The 24,891-nt window shown below is 39.6% G+C and overlaps 1 protein-coding gene across 1 annotated transcript in view; it reads right to left on the minus strand.

The window, feature by feature from the left end:
* Positions 1-510: 510 nt before the first annotated feature.
* The window catches only part of PTGR3 (prostaglandin reductase 3), a 31,962-nt gene continuing 7,581 nt past the window's right edge, over positions 511-24,891 (minus strand). Inside the window, exon 2 of the mRNA XM_035125696.2 lies at positions 511-24,196. Coding sequence (XP_034981587.2) covers positions 23,272-24,196 — 925 coding nt within the window. The 3' untranslated portion in view covers positions 511-23,271. The remainder of the gene's footprint in view (positions 24,197-24,891) is intronic.

Here is a 24,891-nt window from a genome sequence, read left to right on the forward strand (position 1 = left end):
TGTAATATACAAACTCACAATTGTGTGCATGAAAGGGTTAACCTGAGCTCAGGTTATCAGTGTGTAACAGGCTCTCTGTAGCCTCTGCTCCCCCACTTCTTGGCTTTTTCTTGGTTTTGCTTCCTGGAACAAGCAAAGAAGGAGCTATGTGACTTAGGCGTCTAGCTTTGCAAATGCTGCAAGTGAATGGAATCTCTCCAAAAGGGAGATTTTAAAGCCTGCGTCTTTGCTAACCCAAAGATTGCATGAATTTTTGTTTGTTTGTTTTGTAAGGAAACTTTTCTTTTTAAGTCATTTGGAAACGTTTTTCATCTGTGTTTTACTGCTACCGGATGGAGACTTGTTTGCTGTAACTTCTGGAAACTCTTGTGAGTCAAATAAAAAAATTCCTTCAGTAGCACCTTAAAGACCAACTAAGTTTTTATTTTGGTATGAGCTTTCGTGTGCATGCACACTTCTTCAGATACTGAAGAAGTGTGCATGCACACGAAAGCTCATACCAAAATAAAAACTTAGTTGGTCTTTAAGGTGCTACTGAAGGATTTTTTTTATTTTACTTCGACCCAGACCAACACGGCTACCTACCTGTAACCAAATCTTGTGAGTCAGTCATTCACTTACTTAAAAAGCTAAGTGTCCAGCCCAAGTATTTTCATGGGGAATGTTTGCTTAAAGACTTATATAATGCATTTAGGTATGTTATTTTCACTAATATATTCATCTTTATGCACATTTCTGCCTGATGTGTGCATTTTTGTAAACATTGTTTGGCTGGAAATCTGCACCACAAAATTCTGGGAGTGTGAATTTCAGAGGATCATAGAATTGTAGAGTTGGGACCCTGAGGGTCATCTATTCCAACCTCTGCAATGCAGGAATATGCAGGTGGCCCAGATGGGGATCGAACTGGCGACCTTGGTGTTATCAGCACCATACTCTAACCAGCTAAGGTAACTGGTGTTTACGGCTGTGTTTTAGTAGTCGCAGGGTAAATTTGTCTTTAAATGAGAATTGAATGGAATCCCTACTCTCTGGCAAGTGGGGTTTGAACATTAAAACAAAAGTTATATACCTCATTGTGTATGAATTTATGAGCACACAATGCTCATAAATTCCTGACGTATGCACCTAGACCAAATGCCCCTGCCATGCAGTCGCTTTGCCATTCACACATTTGAAATGACATGCCCCCCCCCCAACATGACAATTAATAATAGCTTAGGAAAGCAGTTTAGGAGCATCTTTTTATGCTAACTTTTATAGATCCCCTAAATGACTGTGCCCTAGAACAGTTGGTCCCAGAAATGACCAGAAGGGAATGACCCTGAACTTAGTCTTAAGTGGTAACCATACCTGGTGTGAGATGTTGAACCAACTAGGAACAGTGACTACAGTGCTATAAAATTCAACATATATGTAAGTGGGCAATTGCCAAGGAAACCCAGCACAGCTACAGAAGCATTAAATAACTATAGTAAAGGTATAGGGACCCTGACCATTAGGTCCAGTCGTGACCGACTCTGGGGTTGTGGCGCTCATCTCGCATTATTGGCCGAGGGAGCCAGCGTACAGCTTCCAGGTCATGTGGCCAGCATGACAAAGCCACTTCTGGTGAACCAGAGCAACACACGGAAACACCGTTTACCTTCCCGCTTGGAGCGGTACGAATGCGTCTTGCGAATCGCGGTTTCCCGTAGGAATGCATAGGAATGAAATTTAATTAATGCATTCCTATAGGCAAAAAAAGAAATTTCAATGCATTCCTATGGGGAACCGCGATTCGCAAGACCATTTTTTTCACAAAACGAATTGACTTGCGGAACTAATTAAATTCGTCTTGCGAGGCACCACCGTAGTATATATGTATTTATGGATTATGGATGGATAGACAGACAGATGGATGGATAGACATAGATAAATCACCCCTGTACCTGATACTGTAACTGGAAATGTCACATGATTTCTTAAAGAATTGGTCCAGGGGGAAACTCAGGAAATACACGTCAGTTAGCTAATCACATTTTCCAGGAAAACTGGTATAAATCATTACTAAAGCATATAGAAGGACAAGTCTTGCTGAGGAAGAACCAGTATGAATTCTGCAAGGGTATGTCCTGTCTCATAATACTAGAACCCAAGGTCATCCAATGAAGCTGTATGTATGAAAATTCAGAACAGACGGAAGGAAGTACTTCTTCAAACATTGCATCATTACACTCTGGAATTCACTAACACAAGACACAGGCTACCAACCTGGATGGCTTTAAAAGTAGTCCAGACAAACTCATGAAGGATAAGGTTATCTGTGGCTACTAGCCATGATGGCAGTGTACTGTATCAGAAACAGCATGCCTTTGAATACGTTTCTGGGGAGTACAAGAGGGAAGAGTGTTGTTACATTCGTGTTCTGTTTGTGGGTTTCCCATAGGCATCTGTGCTGACCCTGATGGCCTGATTCAGCAGGACTGTTCTTAGGTTATTAAAATAATATTTTTAAATATACACGTATAGGGATCCTTAGCGATACAGCAATGTCAATTGTCCCATTATCCTTAGCTATGGCTACATGTACTGAGAGGGTTAAAGGAAAGTCCTGCTGTTTCATTCCTGGTCATTCCAAGGAAAGCTATCTCACTGCATGAGCCAAATTCCCCTCCATGTCACATTACAGATTGGCAGCAGAAGTAATCCAAGAGAAATCTAAATCCTTGCTAATCAGGAGTGCCAGCACATGTTACAAATATGAAAATCTGAGATGGGGCTATCCTTTCTCTTGGCTCAATGGCTTAGTGCTAACAGCTATAAACTTTAGCTAATCACCCAGGCTTGCCCATGTTAGAATGAGCAGCACTTTATTAATCAGGCTTTCTGAAGATGGTAACAGCAATTTGATGGTGTAAGTCATTTGCTCTTTCTTTATAGCCTGCCCTTCATCACAGGATTCAGGGTGGGGTGCAACACAATTAAAACATTTAAAACAATTCACATACAGTACAGTACATCCTTAAAATTATAATCCATAAAGACCCATAGACCTACAGAACATGCTCCTTATTTTACTGCGGTAGTAAAAGTAATACTCACATTAATACTACCATACTAGTAACACTAATACTACAAAAGCCAGGCAAGTCAGTCTTTACCTCATGCCAAGATGACGTTTGTGCTTCCAGAGGGAGGGCATTCCAGAAGGAAGGACGACCATGGAGAAGGGACTATCCTGTGTCACCACATAATGCTGAGATCTAACAACATGAGCTAATACAGGGAGAGACATTTCTTCACATATTTGGGCCCAAGTCATTTGGGACTTTATAGGTCAGCATGAATAACTTTCAATCCAGCCCTGAAGTACAAGTAGATCTTTTACAATCAGTGTTACATGATTCCAGCTGGCAACACCAGTTAACCTTCTGGCCACTGCATTCTGCCAGTGTGAGCGCCAGTGTGGTGTAGTGGTTAAGAGCAGTAGGCTCGTAATCTCGTGAACCGGGTTTGCTTCTCTGCTCCTCCACATGCAGCTGCTGGGTGACCTCGGGCTAGTCATACTTATTTGAAGTCTCTCAGCCCCTCTCACCTCACAGAGTGTTTGTTGTGGGGAAGGAAGGGGAAGGAGAATGTTAGCCGCTTTGAGACTCCTTCGGGTAGTGATAAAGCGGGATATCAAATCCAAACTCTTCTTCTTCTTCTGGCTGTAGCTTCCAAACCATCTTCCAGTGCAGCCTCATGTAAAGCACAATACAATAATCCAAACAGGAAGTTACCATAATGATAGGAAGTGGTCAGACTATCTCTGTTCAGGAACAGCTGTAATTGATGAAGTACTCCATATCACCAGGACCTCAGGTAATCAAGGAGTACCCCCAAACTACACAATTGTTCGTTGAGGGAGAATGCAACTTCATCTAGAACAGGCAGCTTACCCACTTTCCAGGGGCAAGAACCATCCAGGCACAAGGACTCCCATCATGTTGGGATTTGATTTCAGTAGTTTGGCACTCATCCAGCCCCTTCTTCATTGCAGACACCAGTCTTGCACCTGCAAGCCTCACCATACTCTGACAACTGCAAGGAGATCATTGGCTCTATCCATAGCCAAGACTGGATTACTGCAATGTGCTTTATGTGGGGCTTCCCTTGAGCTCGATCTGGAGCCTGCAGTTAGTGCAGAAGCCTGATTGCTGACAGGAGTTAGACCTTGTTACTGTATAACACCTGTGCTCAGAGATCTGCATTGATTGCAGTTCTGCCACTGGGCTACATTCAAGGTATTGCTATTGGTATACATAATTTAGGCAGTGCAGCTGGAAGCATGTGATTGTCTCTTGACATCAACAGCTGGACACAATACAACTTAAGTATTCTTGCCTATAGTGTGTGCATCATTCTATTATCTCCACTCACAGGTATTTCAGGTATTTGTAGTGTTCCAAAACCCTGTAAAACCTGTCTGATCAAAAATGACATAGGGACAAAATAAGTCAGCCTATACTGCCTTCACATTTCTTGAATATGTTACCCGTTTCTGGCCTGAGTATATTGTTAAGTTAGAGATATCTGAAGCTTTGCAAGTCATGTTTTCCATCTGCGCCTCTCCACTGAGAATCATATTAACAGGGTCTCGATGACAATCTCTGCCGGAAGAGTTATGTGCAACTCAAAAGGTTTTTAATCTCAGGAACACAGATTGGCCTAATGAGTGTTATCCAAAACATTTAGAATCAGAAAATTCTGAAACATTTTAGCTGAAGCTTTTTAAAAAAAAATGGCACTCACTTTTAAAATGTTCTTGAATTTAATAAATTGCAATTATATAATAAATTAACGTATAGCTTTATAGTTAATATATTCTCCTCCCCCCCCGGCCCGGGTTTAGCATTGACTTATGATATTCCTTCCTCGTAAATTACCTTTAGCCTCACACATACAAAATATCTATGGGCCTGAAAGTGATTTGCAAGCCTTAAGAGATTTTTTTAAAATAAAGTTTTTGTAATTGTCTGGTTTATGCATTTATCTTGTGAAGCTTCTTGGAACAAAGAGGGTCAAAGTTCTTTTTTCTTCAAATAAAAGTTGAGTTTATTATTTTAACACATGCCTCATGATCTCAATATTTTTTTTAATAAAAAAAATTCTTGCACTTATGAGACTTTGAATAAAAATTGTGACAGTTGGCAAACCTAAAAGCAAAAATACTGGGTCATCTGCTTATGGTAATAATGCTTGCAAAGCCATGTGTGCAGTTTTCCCTTTGAAGGCTGGTTACAGCATCAGCCCTGATCCTGCAAGCTGTTCCATGTGGAGAGACCCTGGTACTCGTGCAATTATTTTCCCCTGGAGCTATACTGCTGTTTGTTATGTTTAGAAATAGTAGCTCTCGACATTAACAACAATACCAGTTTTAGGTTGATTTAGTGGAAGCGTCCCTTTACAAAACAAGAATATTACAGACCTAGCTCTTGTCAAAGGTTTATCACAAGAAAAGATAGTAGCAGAGTCCTTTTGTTGCTTAGACTGGTGACCAAGTGTCAAGCGGAAATGTTTGTATTGATCATAGCCAATTGATTACTACAAGAAGCGTCTTGGCTAGTTTCCCTGTAGCTCTCAACTTAGTGGTAGCATACAGACTTAGTCCTTGTACGATATCCCACAGGTTCCAGGCTCAGAATGTGTCATGGACTCAGTTATGACATACAACAGTTTAAAGGCATTTGAAGGTACTTGAGCTGTGACAAACATGGAATTGCTTTTCATACATCCTAATATAACTCTATATTGGCCCAATGCAGCTCTGTTGTCTGTTGTCCCTGAAGATAAGCCATGATCAGCCTGGGGATGGCCTTTCTCAACCTTGGGTTCCTAGATGTTGTTGGACCACAACTCTACATCATTTCTGGATGGCATGACCAGGCATGAGGGATGATGGGAGTTGTAGTTCAGTAACATATGGTTGGGAAAGGCTGGTTTGGAGATATGTAAAAGCAGAAAGAAAAAAACTCATTGACAGCAGATTATTTTCTCTATTGCTTCTCTAGGAACAAATACTTTGAATAAGTACTTTGAAATCAGAGGAGGATGGTGATGTGGTGAACAAGGTCTCACTGATACTGTGATGTATGCAAGCAGAGACAAGGGAAAGACTCATTTTATAAATTTGTTTTATTTTGTTTCAACAATAGTTGTCTCAAAAATTGCCCTTTGAAATACAAGATAAGAATATTGGTTAAAGGAATAGGAAAGGAAACCCCAGCTTTCTGTTCCCATAAGCTGTTTATGGCCTGCCCAGTTCTTGTAAAGTTTATCATCATAAAATATGCATAGTGTAACCTTTTTTTAAAGTAAATGTTTGACATTGAGAATTGCAAATGGAAAAAAAGATCTAGAAACCTTTCTTCTTCTTTCTATGTTGAACTGAAATGTAACAAGCAGCTATTATGAATAGTATACCGGAACAAAAACACGATTATGCACTAAAGAGGAAAAACACATCCAAACTTGTGTGTGTTTTTAAGCCATAACATAATCATAAAGGTATTGTTTATACAGTAGTTCATTTATACTGCAATAGCAGCACCCAAAAGCTGAAGTCCATAATCTCCCCCTTTTTTTGACAGCTTGTTCAGCAAGATATGATAACCTGCTACTTTCCCGTACTTCCTTTTGTGTGGGCTGCAACAGCTGCCCAAACTAGTCCTAAGTGATTGGACTGGAATTGTTTGTTGCCATACTTGCACTATGCCATGTTCTGCAAAGTTAAATTGGAATTTTTTAAATGGGGCATTTGGATAATCATTTGGATAATCATTCATGTGGCCACAAGCCACATGACCACTGCAGTTCAGTATGTGGTGGTCCAACATCTGTTTTCATTGCAAATGGAAGAAACTAAAGTCCCAGCATGGGTAAAACCTGTACTAGTTTTTTTCTAGAACTCAACTGAATTCACCATGAACACCTCCTTTGTTCTCTTATAATGGCAATGTTACCATTTCTGGCTGAAAAAAAGCCCTGGGTAAAACAAACATGTTCTGTTTTGAGGTTCATGTCCTCACTCTTTCAGGGAATTTCTTAATGTACTTCCAAGTTAGTTTTCTGTTGTCAAACTTAGAACCTGAGAAGCTCTGTTTAGTTTTTCTGCTAGAACTGGACCATGAGTCTTTTTAATTTTATTTTTTACAGATTATGGTATTCTGTTGTGCAGTGGCATGTACACACAACTAAATATACAACTGTGTACAGTCATACCTCGGTTTAAGTACGCTTCGGTTTGAGTACTTTCAGTTTAAGTATTCTGCGGACCCATCTGGAATGGATTAATCCACTTTCCATTACTTTCAATGGGAAAGTTCGCTTCAGGTTAAGTACGCTTCAGGTTAAGTATGGACTTCCAGAACCAATTACACTCATACTTTGGGTTAAGTACGCTTCAGGTTGAGTACTCGGCGGACCCGTCTGGAATTAATCCACTTTCCATTACTTTCAATGGGAAAGTTCGCTTCAGGTTAAGTACGCTTCAGTTTAAGTACTCCGTGGACCATCTGGAATGGATTAATCCACTTTTCATTACTTTCAATGGGAAAGTTTGATTCAGGTTAAGTACACTTCGGGTTAAGTACAGACTTCCGGAACCAATTGTGTACTTAAACCGAGGTACCACTGTACTTGTCATGCACAATATATACTTGATTTTCTTCTTTCTCCTCCGCCCCATACTAACAGAGCTAGCACAAGGGGTTTTACCACCTGGTGGAGCTAGGCATCATAAGATCTTCCTATGTCAAGGTGAAATTGTACCCCAGAAACTGGCGATGTCAAAAGCAGTGTGAAAGCCTGCATCTGTGCAGGGCTTTTAGCCCCTTGATCTAAGCTCTCCTAGGTAGTGACATACTTTGCTTTAAAAATGTTTTAAATGCATTTAAATTACTCTTTTAGTTGTGGTCAATGCACATTGGCAAGATTTGAGAAAATATTGCTTTGCCTGTCTTTAGAGTCCCTCTCCTAGAATTTATAATATGCTCTCTATGGAAGGAGTTCCCCCCCCTCCACATCTGATGATCCTTGAGAGTAGACAAAGGTTTTATTCTTTTGTCCAAGGTGTCATTACATGGCTTTAACAATTCTGGAATCATAACAGCACAGAATTTTCAAGTGTTTGGCCCATCATCTGGTCTAATTGCTTGTTCTAAGGTAGAATACCATACCTCTATCTCTAACAAGCACCAGTTCAGCCTTTCCTTGAAAGCATCGAAGAAGATTGTACAACTCATTAGACTTCTTGTTTCACTGAAACATTTAACTAATGTTTAACTTAAACCTGCTTTCCAGTAATTTAAGCCCATTCTTTCCTTTCCTATTGTGCTATTGTGAGCATTGTTCTTCCCCACGAGTCTTGCAAACATTTTCAATCTACCATAGTTTCTTTGTTAGTAAATGCAAATATATTGCTCGGTGAATTCAGCAGCATAATCTCACTCTGGAATCAGATACAGAATCTCCTCCCCTTTCTTGTCCTGTTGTTTGTTATGTACAACCATTAAAATGTCCTCCCAATGGCAATTACATTGATACTATGATACCTACATTTCAAACATTATACAGTATCATGGACTGGTTGGATGCAGAGGAATTGGGAGGAACCAGATGGGGAACCACTCAGGGAAGAACGCTCAAAGCCTGGGGAGTGGTGGTGGGACAACAATGAGTGGTCAGAGGGAGAAGCTTGGAGGGAGGTATCAGAAGCTGAAGAGGTAACAGGGCTTAGTGAGCTGGCTGAGTCTGTGGCAGAGAGAAGTTCAGAATCGGAGGCAGAAGATGAAGCTGCTGAGTGGGAGGAGGGAGGCCAAGAGATGATTCAGAGAGATATAAGTCAAGCAGAGATGAATCAGGCTGGTGAAAAGTCATGGGTGTCTATCCCTCCTACTGCAACAAGCTCCCCTCCTCCAGTCTCCCAGAATCAGAAGAGGCATAAAACGGGCGGAGGAGAGGCTGGTTGCACACAGACACAGTCTCTGATTGCTTGGGGGGAAACCCTGGAGAGGAGAGGACTTAAGGCAGCTGTGGGGAGGCAGGGACTTTCAGTCTTGGCAACTGATGCATGAGATAAGAAGACCTACTAGAGATGAGTTGCTGTGCTCATTAGGCCCGATACCCAGGCATGAGAAGATTGTGCTTTTGCTAATAAAGAGTTTACTCCAACTTTGAGTGGTGTGGTTTAATGCCAGCTTGCTCTTTTGACACATTGTAGCAGCAATTGCCTTCTGTTGACTGGGAGCACCAGATCCTGGGGTCCTTCTGAGAGCCCTCGTTCCTCTCCTTTAACTTATAAGCTACTATACAAGCCAACTTAATTTTAATTTAGCTCACTTTACCACTGGGATAAACCCATCCTAAGAACATAATAAGAGCCCTGCTGAATCAGGCCAAGCATCCATCTAGTCCAGCAGGCTCACAGCATTCTCACAGTGACCAAAGGGATGCTCATGGGAAGCCCAGAAGTAGAACCTGACTGCAACTGTGCTCTCCCCGCTAGAGATTCCCAGCACCAGGTATCCAGAGGTATACCATCTGACAGCAGAGCATAGCCATCATACGCTAATATGTCCCGACAAAGTAGTGGTTGATATCTGCTGAATTATCAGAGACAGAGCAATAAGGCAAAGGCAACAACATGGAGTGAGATATATTGGAGCAGAAACGGTTCAGGTCAGAACCCATTTGATAACTTTAACTAAAAACAAAACAAAATAAAACAAAACACCAGACTTCTCAACAAGAACATAGAGCATTCCATTAAATAAACACACAAAACATTGTTTCTAGCTCCTAAGACTTACAAACTTGCAAAGGTATATATGTGCCCTAACTGATATAATGGGCTTTCTTTCTTTCTTTCTTTCTTTCTTTCTTTCTTTCTTTCTTTCTTTCTTTCTTTCTTTCTTTCTTTCTTTCTTTCTCTTTCTTGTATGCTGCAGCACAAAAGCAGTTAAAACTGAGACCTCCTCTAGAAAGCATGCCTAATGATAATGGATAATGGGACTTGCAGTATCTGAGGGGCACCATATTGGTGGCTGCTGCTATAGAGCATCTACTCTTAAAAAACAATAGTTCAAATTAAAAGATCTCTCTAGATTCCTAGCAGAAAAACAGTATGGACTTTAGGCTGAATGGTTTCCCAACAAAGAAACTGGATACAACTCTCTTCTTTAGCCAAAGGAGTAGGTTGTGTATTTATAGGAACTTGCACTTGAAATTTACACAACAGGAAATATTTGCTCAGGTCATTAGGCAATACTGTCACCAGGAAGGAAGGAAGGAAGGAAGGAAGGAAGGAAGGAAGGAAGGAAGGAAGGAAGAGGAAGGAACTTGCGGGTCTGGGTGCAACAAAAGATTAAACATAAATTTATATGTTTTTTCAACTTCCCAACTTGCTGTGACACTGGACGTTATATAATTTCAGTGACATTCCTTCCTATTCATTTGATTATAAGCTTTTCTAATAAATACATAATGGAATAGCATACATATTAATGAATCCTATGACAAACACATTAACATGCAACTCTACATATTAATCTTGGTAAGCAGAAATCCTATTTACTTTTTCCTCTTCACTACACTAACATTTTGACAGTTTGCTAGCCCCTCCAGTTCCGTTTCTTCCATTCCCTGCATACACACTACTGCCTCTGGTCATGTTTGGTAGCAAAAGTGAAGGGCAGGCCACCTTCATCTGGGACGGGAGGAGTACTGCTATGCAGGAACGAATATTATCTCTCCACCAGTTACATTCAGGTCTGCATGAAGGGCCCTGGAAACGTGCAATAAACATGTGTGTGTGATAATGAGATTGTTGGTGGAAAGTCATCTTGAAAAGACAAGGAGCAATTAAGCTTGCTTACTTACACAAGTTAGAATGACAAGATGCCACTACTGGCCCCACTCATCCATATAATAGGGTTCTCCTATCCAGCTTAGCTACACTGGGAAAGGCATATCCTGTCAAACCTCTGCCATGGCTCCACCGTGACACAATCTGCCTTCTTTCCTTTTGTTCACATTTTATTCCTACCATCACATCAGTGTCCTAATTTCAACTGTCTATGAGCAAATTCCAGAATTAAAATATTTCTACAATTCAGTGCAAGAGCCCCTTGTAGAACTGAATATTTATTTGTATCTGTAGACTCTCTTGTCCAATTTTAATTGCATACTTAAAGGTGTTACTGGATGCACATGTCAGTTGCCCATAAGCATTTATTAATGCAATGTGTTGAGTCAACAGATACTGCATCCACTGTTCGTTATCTTAAAAATTTAGGCAGTGTATCTCGGAGGCTATTCACACACACACACACAGAGAGAGAGAGAGAGAGGGGGGGGGAGAGAGAGAGAGAATGGCGGAAGAGGGGAAACACATGATTATTTGGTAAAGATAATGTAGCCATCGGCTGCTTGACTGAAATGATGAAGCCATCAATTAAGGAAGGAGCCCACCTCACTGTAAGTCAGTGACAAGCATAAATAGTGTATCCAGTTTCTTGTATTAGATGTGTCATTGTAGATCTCTCTGCTTTGTATTTGAGCAAGCCGGAAAACAGCATCAGCATTTTTCCCACATCTGGTGATAGTAAAATTCATTGGACCCATGGACTCTTTGGCTACCTGACCCTTTGAAAATTACTCTGATTGCCATACTTCAGTCTGCACCTTTTCACATATGACAGAACAAAGCTATAAACATTCCCTCTTTATGTAGCGGAGCCACTCATTTTCAATTCTCTCCCCACCCCAAACTTTTCCTTTTGAAATATGGAATTGTCCTTAAGTTTGCAAAAGATTATGATGGCATTGGCAGAGGAAGAATTAAAATGAATTCCTGGTCATTTTCTCTCTGCACCCTAAGTATTTCTCCTACCCTTGCAATATTCAGCACAAATTATCAATGGTTGTGTCCACACTAGGCTGTTAAAGTGTATGTGGGCTGGTTTCCATTTTGTTCATATTAACACTTGGAATTTTATGCCTCCAATGTTTCCCCTTCACACTAGTGAGTGGTGCTTGTTAGACTGTATTCACACTGTGTGTTTTTGTCCCCTCCATTCAAGTGGTGCTTCTCTGCATTAATTTTTGAAAGGCAAGGTATTCAATCAAACATATTTGAACAAGGGAGCAGTAAAATAAATAAATACATTAAATGGATTGCCACTTCTATTTCAGAGAGAGAGGGAAAAGGGGGGGAGAAGGGGAGGCTGTCTTGGGATCTGTAAGTAAATGAAACATAATCACAAATTTTGTGTGCAACTCTCCTGGATTATATTTAAACTCTTTAGTGTCTGGATCTACTATGCTCAACATTTCTGTTTAGTACTTCAATTCACTCCTTTCTTGCTGTTTAATTCACTTTACCTGAACAGACCATTGCCAACCTGCAAAGCCATGTAAATTCACCAGAAAGAACTTCATGTGTAGGCTATGTTATCTATGAAGTTTCTACTGTGGTCACTTCTGTGGCTGAAAAGCCAACCCAGTTTGAAACTGGAAGACGTCTTATTTGTTCCTCTAGTTGAGTGGCAGTGGTATAATCTTTTAAGACAACTCATGTCATGCAGTTCTGTATTGTCATGCAGTTCTGTATTGCGCTTGCAAAAGGTTTTTGAGAATTACAGCATAAATAGATTGAAATTATAGGTAGGCTGAACTTCACTCACCTAATTGCTCCAACTCAGGTGGTGTTTTCAAGACAGACAGACAGACAGACAGACAGACAGACAGTAATATAAACTGAGAAAAAATTGTATATGATTACTTTAGTTCCAGGTCAAATTATATGTATGTGGCTTGTATGAGCCCACCTTTGTTTAGACTAACCCATAACACATTTAGAATATTACAGACACTTAAGAAGAAATTACAAAAGGGAAGATTTGGCAAAATATGATTTATCAAAATGTAGAAAGCTATGGGAAAGCGTTTTTCAGAATTGGTGGATTATTTGGTTTTGAAAGTGTTCATATGGGGAAGCAAAGGCTGAAAAAATGTATAATTCATCTAAAAATGTAATCTATTAGATGAGAACAAGCATGCCAATTGTAAATTTACTAATAATTTTGTTTTTCAAAATTGCCTTCCTCTTCCCTCCTGTGCTAAGGCAAAGATCAGAAAGTAGAGGGGAAAGGTCATTTAGTGTACTGCTGGTAAAATACAAATGAGAAAAAAGGATTAATTATATCACTTATGACATCCAGAGGGCCAGGAGGTTTGACCATCTATTTTACCATACCTTATAATTTTGAAGAATCCAGTGCATTTGGGCATTGCAAATGAACTGCTATCCAAAGCACTGTTAATAATCTAAAGTTGGCTGTTAACATTGTAGAAGCCACTGCCTATAATTTTAGTGAATGACCTGAATGACACTGCAATGGAAAGTGAAATACCTCTTCCTTCTTTATGTTATTTGCCTTGAGCAAAGGCTGCTCCACATTGTGTACGTTTAGTCAAGCCCGCATGATGAAAGGGCAGCAAATAAGCTCAGACTCCTGCTTTGCTAAAGCCTCTTCTTCAGCAGAAAAGACTGAAGCAGAGGTAATGTGCAATTTGTGTGAGCCAATTCTGCCTTCTACTCACCAAGTTAAGGTAGAAATTGGTTCACACTGTTTGCATTCCCTAACTGAGCAAAAAAGTAAGTGGGGCTTCCTGTGTCCACAACCTTGAGACTTGAAGAAACAATTCAGGAGGTACTAACCGCCCAGGGACTTCTTGTAGGAAGACAGCCCTAAACAAGGCAAAGTGTTGGAAAGCTGGTGAAGCAAAAGTAGCAAGGAAGTAAGAAGGGATTAGATAATGCTCAACAAAAGCCCTAATATTTTACCTCTGTGGTTTTTGAGTTCGATCCAAAAATATCACTATAGGTTTACATGGAAATAATAATCAGTGCTTGCACATGAAGTTACTGGATACTTCTTCCTTATACACAGGGAATCTCCAGGAGTCCACACATTCACACAAAGTCATGTTTTAGCTTACATTGTATGCAAAGTCAACCTTTTAACTTGATATTGAGTGTGAAATTCACATATAGGAACAGGTTTATATGAATTCCATTACGAGTAAGAACCAATTTTGCACAATCCATTCCGAAGCACCACAGCTACCACCCAGACGGCATTCATATTTCCTGTCTCCCATGGGAAACATATGGAGTGCAAAGAGATGGGCAGTGCTGTGCCAGCTCTAACACTGGCATTCATCTTCATGAAAAAGAACAACAGGTGATTTGCAAAAAAGTGGTGATGTAGACTGTGTGTGCGAATGTTATGGGATCGTTAAGATATTTGCATGCTAGGGATATTTGAAGTGGGAATTATCTGTGGATTTTAGAGAACAAGAGGAACCACTTCCCTTTGACTATGCCACACCAGCACAATGTTCTGTTCTGTTTTTCAATGCATTTTAATTGATTTTCAATATAAGAGTACGAATATAAAGAAATATATGCCCTCCATTTATAGCAGCACAATGTGGATGGAGCATAGAAAAACTTTGTTTATGATGATTCAAGCAAAAATATATTAACTGCAGTTTCAAATTGGGGGGGGGGTTGTTTAGGTATCAAGAGGTATGGTAGCAATAAATAAAGCAAACAGGTTTCCAAGACCAATGTTTCTTTTTCTTTTCTAGGATAGGCTCTTGGGCTATTTTAGACCCTGCTACCAGGGATAGCCATGGCAATAAATCCATGTTAATTTATTGAGGTCATGGGTGGGGTTTTTAAAATAAAAAATTACTGTATTTTCATGGTGTTAGCTAAGGCATGACAAGCAGCATGCTTTTGTGGTTCCCAATACTTTGTGGATGACTGGATTAAGCTGGTTTTCGGTCTGGTACCTTACAGCCCACCAGAGGCATGCTGACATCACTCAGAACTATTCTGTGTGTTCTGTGTTACGGCTTCCAGGCAGTGCACCAATTCCCTGTGTATGCTATTTCTTCCTACATGAATGACCCCCTCAGAGGTACATTTTCAAGGAAACATGCAAGAGGCCTGTGGATGGAGTTAAGTAACATATATGGTGAGATTCCATAGCCCATGTCCTTTCTTTCAGCCACCTTCAAAACAATGCTTGAATGTCAACAGCGACTTAGCTTGGTCTTATTTTGTTTGTCTGACCTCATTACTGGACATGGTTAGGAATGATCACCATTTCCTCTGGGCTGGTCTCTGAAACAACAGTAACATTTCAAATGTCTATAATTATTATTATTATTTGGAATGTGTGACAGCAGGATCCTGCGTTCATCCTATCTGTTTCTACTTACGATATAGGCACCAGCTCTTTTTCCTGGGTTATATATATCTTCTGGGTTATATATATGTATGGAAGTGAGAGCTGGACCATAAAGAAGGCTGATCGCCGAAGAATTGATGCTTTTGAATTATGGTGCTGGAGGAGACTCTTGAGAGTCCCATGGACTCCAAGAAGATCAAACCTATCCATTCTGAAGGAAATCAGCCCTGAGTGCTCACTGGAAGGACAGATTGTGAAGCTGAGGCTCCAATACTTTGGCCACCTCATGAAAAGAGAAGACTCCCTGGAAAAGACCCTGATGTTAGGAAAGATTGAGGGCACAAGGAGAAGGGGATGACAGAGGACGAGATGGTTGGACAATGTTCTCGAAGCTACCAACATGAGTTTGCCCAAACTGCGGGAGGCAGTGGAAGACAGGAGTGCCTGGCGTGCTATGGTCCATGGGGTCACGAAGAGTCAGACATGACCAAACAACTTATATCTTCTGTAGACCAGCCTGGTTCCATGTTCTAGGTAATGTCCCTTAGCACACCACATTTCCATTGGTTATTAAGGCAGGCATTTTCAGCTCTTATTGAGGAGATACCAACTTTCTTCCAACATTTGTCCCAACAGCTGGAGAGGCATGGGAAGGAACAGTTGCCTATGCAAATTTGGTCCTTGACATGGCAGGCTGAAGCAATTGCCCAGCAATGGATCTGTTAGTTGATAAATATATTTTTTGTGGCTCAGCTGCTCATCTTCAGGTGGTAACTCAGTGTGTATAAACCAGAAGTATGCCTTGAGCAGCACGGGTACATACATGACATGAAAAAACTAGCTCTAAAACAAAGACATATACGGTGTCTATTTGGAAGTAAAGTCTCATTAAATTCAATGGGACATACTTCTAGAAAACTAGGTGTAGGATATAGTGGTCTAAGTGCTGATGCAGACACATCTTTAGGCTGCAGTCTTATGCATACTTACCTGGGAAATAGTTCCACTGAACTCAATGGGAACTATTTTGAACAGACATTCATAGGATTGTGCTGTTAATGCTTTCTGCTTCAACTGCATGCTACAAAGTCTTTTCAAGCACTTGAAAAACAACAAAACAACAATAGGTTAAGAATTTGGGTGGGAGAGATATATAGTCATTTAGACTCCTGCTTTCTCTTTTGTTGCAGATTATACTTACTTGATCGTGACATGTTGATTATTATATTTTGGTTATTTTAAGCTCCTTTCTGTTAGTCGCTTTGGATAGTTTTAGTAGAATGGCAAAGTGTAAATAACTTAAGCAAGCAAATTGACAAACTATTTGTGCAGGAGGAGATAAAGGTGGGGGGAAAAACATACTAGCTGAAACAAAATTACACCAAATCCTGCTCTGCTGTGATACAAGCCACACATCCATTGATTTAATGTGAAGTACTAACTATATGAAGGCTACAACGCTACACAGGTACTGCTCCTGTAGCAATTACAAATGTAACTGAAATAAAAGCCAGAAACAGGAAGCCCCCACCCTAAAAAAATCATGTCCCCAAGGCAGGCATCTGTCTTAGATGATATAATTTGTCAACTTTCCAGCATCTTTTAGTTCCGAACACAAAAAGAAGTCCTGTTACACAAAGGACGTTACATATTCATTAACTGGAATGTTTCTAAAGTATCTAATGCAGGGTTTTCATTTAATAAGAAGCAGTTACTTGCAACTGTGCAGTACATAAAAATAAATTCTGGGCACACTAATAGCTGTTCTAGTCTGGGTTTGATGAAACTTTTTGTGGACAGGACAAGGATTTTAAACAGTGAGCACATTATTGCCACGTGCTATAAACTAGCATATAGCCTAAAATCTAGATTTCTGCGTGGGGTGATGAAATCTAAAAGTACTAATACAGTTTAAACAAGTTATCTATGCAGGTCACATGTGAGAGATCTCACATCTGAAAGTGGTGTGTGTGTGTGTTTAAATTAATCTTCTATTTACCCCCACAATGAAGATTACTTAGTGCATATTTAAACGGCATATAAGATTTAACTACCGTGCAAACTGCCCCCATGCTGCCCTGCCAATGACCTTAAGCACAACATGGAAGGAAGGCCATTCTCTGTAGAAAAGAGAAGTAATTTATCCACTACTGATTGTTTGGCCCCTTCTCTAAAACTGAGGCTGACAGTTGTGTTGAATTATGGATAGTATATTTGCAGTGTGTACAATAATCTGCTAAAGAAAGTGTTGAGACCATCAAACTTATTTTACTTATAATTTCAGGCTATGTTTAAACAATGGACTTGGAGCAGATGTAATAGTTGCTAAAAAATTTAATCTCCACAAGCATTTTACTTATAATGGCCGCAATCTTCCAAACACTGAATCAACAGTAAATCGAAACGCAACCAATGGGACTTGCTCCTAAATAAAGAGTGGGGAGAACTGAAATCATAATGTCTTAATAGAATCTGTTTCCTTAGAGTAAATAAAAATAGTGTAAAAAACGATCAAAGCCCACAAAGGAGGGTGGCTCCCCACCCCCTTTTAATGGTGTGCTTTGTTTCCCTTTGACTTGAGGTTACCATATCACCCCAAACATGCACTCACATTCAGGATTTATCATAGCCCCTCAAAACATAATAAATTTCTCTTCTCTAGCTTAAGGGATCCATCAGTTAAAATGTTAGTCTTTCATCTTTATTACCCTCCCATTAAAATGAGAGAAACCGGGACTCACTTCAGTTTAGAAGAAGCAATTTGGTCGGTAATGTCCTTACTACTCAAGTCTTTACAAAGAGAGAAAAGTGCATTACCACTTATATTTCACACATATATCTGACTAAGAAGCAAGTAAACCTTTCAGATGCATACTATGTTAAATTTAATAATATTCTTTGATTAGATTATTTTATTGCAACATTTTGCCATTGCCAGTCATTCCCCATACACATTTATGTTAATAAAACCTGCAGTTTTTTAGTCTCTCTCTCTCTCTGTCAGTGTGTGTGTGTGTGTGTTTTTGAAGACTGCCTGCTCTTCTACAGCTGTTAGATCTGAAATGGACAGATTAATAACTAACCATCACATTGGACTAGTTTTTTTTTTGTACATTGCACCAGTAACCCTTTGCTATAATGAGGACACAAAGAGCTTCGCATCAAGGCTGCGCCTCTTCTTCATAACTCAAAAGCGTCACAGTGGCAATAGTCTCTAGTGCTATTTGTCTTTAGTGCAGTTGTGACACTTCGGCATGATCCATAATTTGGCAGCTATTTACCGTGACATTTCCCTTCAGTGCAGCCATAACATTCAGCGAAGCCATTATTTGGTTCCATTTACCATATAAATTGTATTGTTGTGCATGCATGCTAGCAGCTATATTAGGCACCTGAAAATGAGTAAATCTTGTAAAATAGATACTAACAGCTATTCAGCAGTGGAGTTCCTTTCCAGCTCAGACTGAAGAAAAGCAAACAAATAAACAAATAACATTTCTGAATACTGCCGCAAACTTTTCCCTCAGCAGCTGCAATTATCTGTATTTGCACAGCATGGCAATTATACTCAGCAATTGGCTTCTCCTCCCCCACAAAAAAATTAACATTATAATGTTATTGAAATATGATTTAATTTTAAAAGGTATTAAAATACTTCAGTGCAACAGTTCAATAAAAAAATGTACAGGGTAAAATGTGCAGAATATATTTGGTGGAGAATATATATGTGTATCTAAAAAACAACTACGACAACATCACAGGTTTGGCCTTTCTCACATTTTCCTTGTCTGTGTTTGCTATATGTAGAAAAACTCAAGTTGCTGCTGTCTGCAAACATCCAACTTTTTCCACAGCAAGCAAATCTGAGTGGAAAGGTTAAATTAAAAATTAAGGGGAGGTGCAATATGCAGTGCTATCCTAGGTGTATTACTCCTCAGAAGTAATTCCCATTTAGTTCAATGTGACTTACTTCCAAGCATGTGGAGGTTTAAAGCCTCCGTGAGTTAATATTCTTAAAAACCCAATTCTCTATATAATATATACAAGGCATTTGCTAGATGTTTTATTATTTGTATTATACTATTATCGGTATTCAATCTGAATGAATATTTGCATTCGTTTAAGGATTAACTCTGCAAAGAGTTTTTAAAGAATCTTTTTATAAAGCAGTCAAAGCCAGGATCCAAAGTTCTGTGCATGCAACGGGGCTTTTATTGACCACCAGTTGCCGTACAGCCCCTGGTGTCCTGGCTCTCATACTACTCCAGGGTATAAGACTGTGCAATGGGCTACAGCTGGAAAGGAAAACCAGCAGCCCTGCCCCTAGCAAACTGAAGCACTTTTCAGTCATGCACTGCTAGGCAATCTGGATCTTGGCCCAAGTGTCTTCACCGTTAATCCCTTGCAATGAACTGACAGTATTTCCTGTCCATATATGTTTGTTATCTTATCATTAATATACCCTCATTCTGACCACTACTGTCAGGGTTGTAGTGACTACTCTTGAGTAACGACCTTCCACATGCTTGTCTTTCAGACGTTTTTATTGGTGCACATTATTTACAGTGTAACCAACTGCTGATTCCATGCCTACCTGCTCGAGTCAGATTCCTGCACTGCCCCCCTCCACATTCTGGACCAACATAAAAGCCTCGGAACTGAGAAGCGCCTCCCTTTCCTCTTCCTCCTCAATTCCGGCGTCGGGGGGCGGGTCTTCTGTCTGACCGATTCATGTCCTCTCTTTCTGCCTCCCTCTCTTCCTGCCTATGGAGCTGGGGCTCTTGGATGTTGCCAGAGCCCTGGCACTCCCTGTTTCCTGACTCCCTCCATCAGACCCTTCGCTCTCATGACTGCTGGGAGACGGGCTGCTTCGGATGAGGGGGGGGGGTTCTCTATAAGCCCTTCCCCCTTACAACTACCCATAACAAGTACTACTTCTTATGCTGCTGCCAAAGACTTCTGCATTATTTAAATTCATCACTTACTCAGAATCAACATAATTTATACTATGGTGAGGCGACAATAAATATTTTAAGTGAAAGCAGGGGTGTGTGGATTAAATAGTGTGTGTGTGTGTGTGTGTGTGAATAATCCAATTATCAGGCACAACAGGATACACACATCAGGACTAAGAATTACCTGTAAACACCAAGCCTTTCCATAACATCAAAGTGCCACCCTACCACACCTAGCTTGTTTCAATGAAGAATGGCCTGGCGAAGAGAACAAGAGAACAGCAGTAATAAAGCAGCAGCAACAGTAAGAATGTTATGTGCAAAAATCTTTGGGTAAATTAGTAAGCTCGGAAACTATTGTTTCACATCTAAAGAGAATAAGATGCAGTTGGTAACAAGCACACAATCCAGGTTATGCAACCCATAGTTAAGCATTTATATCCCATGTTTAACTATCTCATTCCCAGTTTACACTTTGGGGCATGTGCATTTGCTGTAAAGTAGCAAAGTGTGAAGTGAAGATACTTGGATGTAAACATGCTGAGGTGGGCAAGCACCAGGGAGCCTCAGCAAATGAGGACTTAACAGTCCACTGTGAATCTACAATTATGTGTATGTGTTTCACACATGAAGGTATTCACTAAGGTCAACACTGGTGTGCATACCTATTGATATTACTCAATGCTCTCTAGGTCTACATAGAAATAAGTTTCAATCAATTCAAAGGTAAGTGGGCATAAGACTACAACCTGAGCATACTTGCTAGGAACATTCTTTGAGTAAAATTTCAACACTAGGCCTTTACATATACCGGTATATATTTATAGCAGATACTGAAACTGCCTCTTCAGCTTTGACTCATTTGATGTTAATTGTTACAAACTGAGACAGAACAGAACAGGGGGTTGGACTAGATGATCCTTGGTGGATCCCTTCCAACGCTACCATTTTATGATCATGTAGAATTACTTACTTTAAAAAGTATGAAATTGAATGTTGTAACCACGCTTCTAGGTAAAAGTGGTTCTTCAATACGGGAATCAATCAGATGCATGTGCACACAGCTGGGAAAGAACACACTCCACCTGGCGGAAATCTTAAAACATAATTACTTTGAAGTAAGGCCCAATGAAATCAGTGGGGCTTATTTTTTTTAGATATTTTACACTACCTTTCAGGGCATAAACACCCCTCTCAAGGTGACTTGTACAGTACTTATGATTGGGGTGTAAATATTTGGTTGTTTTGCAATAGTTCCTCAAAGAGACAGAATTGTGAAACACAAGTGCTAAAAACATGCTCAGTGTCAAAAATATAGGGGGGAAACAGACTTTGGTCACTTCACATCTCTATGTGTGAAGCATATTATAACGATGGTTCTTTATGTCTAAAACTGAATTTTGTTCTCAACAGTTATGCTGTCTCCACTTTTGTTCACCACCAAAGGGAAGCCAAATACTTCATCATAATGAGAATGTTTCCATAGGGTGATCAGCTGCTGGATCCAAAATATACTTTGGGTTTCACCTACCAAGCAATTTTTCCAACATCCTAGTCCAAACTCCAGTTTAATTGGAATACCTGGATTTGAGCCACTTAAGGTCCCACTGAAATCGGTGGTGCAGAGCTGGCCTAGATCCTACTACTTGGGTGTGCTTTTAGCTACAGGGTAGCAGGAATTTTAAAAAGCCATGCTTATGAACCTAAAAGGGGAATCTGTTCAACAATAAACATTAGAATGTCCTTAAACAAGAACGCTGATTGCCAGAATGCCTGAAAAAGCAAACGGCTGTAAGTGGAGAATTGCTACATATTTTAAAATACCAGTTTATTCCACATGTGTATTGTCTTTGGAAACAGTAAACACTCTTTTGCATCTTCAAGTTCATCTTAAAGAGATTAACCCCTTCTCACAAAACAACAAGTAAAAAGGCAATCTGGAGCCAACTAAGAAACATGGCTCGTCTGCTTAACAGTGGGTCCCATTGGATTCAGTGGGTTTTACTCGATGGTGAGTAGTCATGGGATTGCAGTTGAATTTGCACAAAAAAATAACAGAAGAGAATAAATGGACAACTGAACCATAGTGTAAAAAAAATAGTCAAAATGATTTTAATGCTTTAAAACAATATAAATTCTTACAAAGGTTGAAATATAAATTATTACAAAGGCTTAATCTTATTGCATAGTTCAGCACAGTCCTCTGGTGCCATTATAAGCAAGTGATCTAGTCACCACCATTTCCTTGTAAGTGAGGGGCTTCATTAACACTGTTCTTAAGATTGCTTTAATATCAGTAGAATGTAGCATTATACCAAAGTTAACCCAATTAACGGGTTAATATAGCCAAAAGAATAGTTAGAAAGTGATATTACAACATGAAGATTTCAAAATATAACTATAAAACCTTATATAAAATTAAAACAAACTTTCATTTAAAAACAAAAGCTGCCACTTTTGTAACTAGTGAAATATATATTTTGAGTTACATAAATCTGCATTTTATTATTGTATTTGTAACCAACACAACTGAAAAAAGATAATTTCTCATTTTTAAATTATATCAAGTGCAAACCGCTAAGACGCTGCCCTGTGCTACTGAAAAGCACTCTTGCTTGACTCCCATTGCTCAAGCAGAATGTCCAGGTGAATTGCACCCATCCTTTTTTATAGGAAGAATCGATAATATTATTGATTTCACTTAAAATATTAATATGCCTTTATTTACTCAATTCTAGAGGAAAGCTGTAGGTGAAGATTTCATAGTTGGCCAGATTCAAATCCAATGCAAGTTTAATCACAAGTTCGCTCAAAACTCCCAGACAAAAATGCAGAACTGTTTAACGCAATGCCAACGACACATGGCATTTTTAAAGAACACAAAGCCACTTAAATTCAACAAATATTTTTTTACGAAAGCCTACATGCTATTTTTTAATATGTTACCCATTGGCGACTTTAAAGAAATAGTTATTGTGTAGCATAAAGTGCCCATTTTCCCTCTTTTGATTTATATCATTGTTCTGTTTTTACAGCTTACTGTTGACAGAGTGAGGTAATTCAACTACAATTTTTCCAATGTTTTTCCCCATGTACATATAATCTATAGCGTGGAATACGGACTCTAAGCCAGAGAATTTGCCCTCTGGAGACATGTCTCCAAGGTCCACCTCACAAACCAGTTCTCTGTTTTCACACATTTTGATCAAGTGTTTCAGAGCTGTTTGGTATTCAGAAAGGTAATGGTTTAAGAAGAAACCCCGGATGCTGGCAGATTTCCTTAGCAGCTTTGCTGGCAACATTTCCACATGACCAGGCTGAAGGCCAGTACGGGTTTGGTAGCCAGAGATAAACCCAATAATTATCAGGCGCCCTTTGGTAGCCAAGGAGCTGACAGCCAAGTCAAACATCTGCCCGCCGACAGATTCATACACCACATCCACACCTTTCGGGTAGTCCTTCTTAAGGACAGCAGCAAGGTTTTCAGTTTTGTAGTTGATAGGGTGGTCACAGCCTATGGATTTCAGAAAGCCAGATTTTTCATCACTGGAGCATGTTCCAATTACGTGGCATTTTGCCTTCTTGGAAAGTTGCACGGCAAACTGACCGGTTCCTCCGGCTGCGGCTGTCACCAGAACCGTCTTCCCGTCGGACAGTTCTCCAAGCTCCTTCAGGCTGATATATGCTGTAGTTCCACTTACCAGTAGTGTAAGAAATTCAGGTTTCACAGAAGGTACCGGGATGGCTTCTTTGGCAGGAACAATGGTATATTCAGCAAAAGCACCAGGCCTCATGTAGGCCACTGGTTGCCCCATTGTGTATCTAGCGCTGGCACTTAGGCCCAAGGCTACCACTTCACCAATTCCTTCAAAACCTACGTCAAATGGGGGCTTAACTGATGTGTCATATCGCCCAGCTGAGTAGTTAATATCGGATGCATTAATGCCGACAAATCTAGAAGCAAACAAAAATGTATTAGGCTCTCTTTTTTGACAAGGCATTTTTTTCGTCGTAAGAAAAAACCTTTCGCTTAAATGCACAAGGTAAGAAATTTCAATGCTGCATATTCAAATATCTCAAGAGTTGGGGGTGGGGTGGGGGAACGCCTTCTATGCAAAATGAAAATGGAAAGGTTGTTTTAATCTGGTTTTAGCTTTACAGATAACATAATTTGACATATTTTGTACATGCAAAGCATTTTCCCCTTGCCTGTTTCATTAAAATAAGAACAATAGAAATGAGTTTTGATAAGCTAGGGAATAAAACTGCTTTTTCTATTAAAAAAATACAGCAGAATAAAATATGGGCAAAGTAGTAAATATGTTGACTCTGGCAATAAATTTACATTTCAGATTATAACAACACTTTTAAGTGACTAATGATAACATGAAGTATCAATGTCCTCTCCAAGGTCGATGGTCATAAGTGTTACTGCAGGCAAATTTAAAGAAAATGGATGGAGTGTCTGTAACAAATTTGCCTTTTGATGCAACTAATTTGCACATTATTAAAATACAGTATTTTGCTGTATACAAATTACTCACAACACCTTAAAACAACCTTGAAGGACTAAAATTATGCAACAATACTTTTGAGCACTATTGACCTCTAACAAGTAAAAATGAACATAAGTATTAAAAAGGCACAAG

This window comes from Zootoca vivipara, chromosome 8 (genome assembly GCF_963506605.1).
Source record: "Zootoca vivipara chromosome 8, rZooViv1.1, whole genome shotgun sequence".
In the NCBI taxonomy this organism is placed as follows: domain Eukaryota; kingdom Metazoa; phylum Chordata; class Lepidosauria; order Squamata; family Lacertidae; genus Zootoca; species Zootoca vivipara.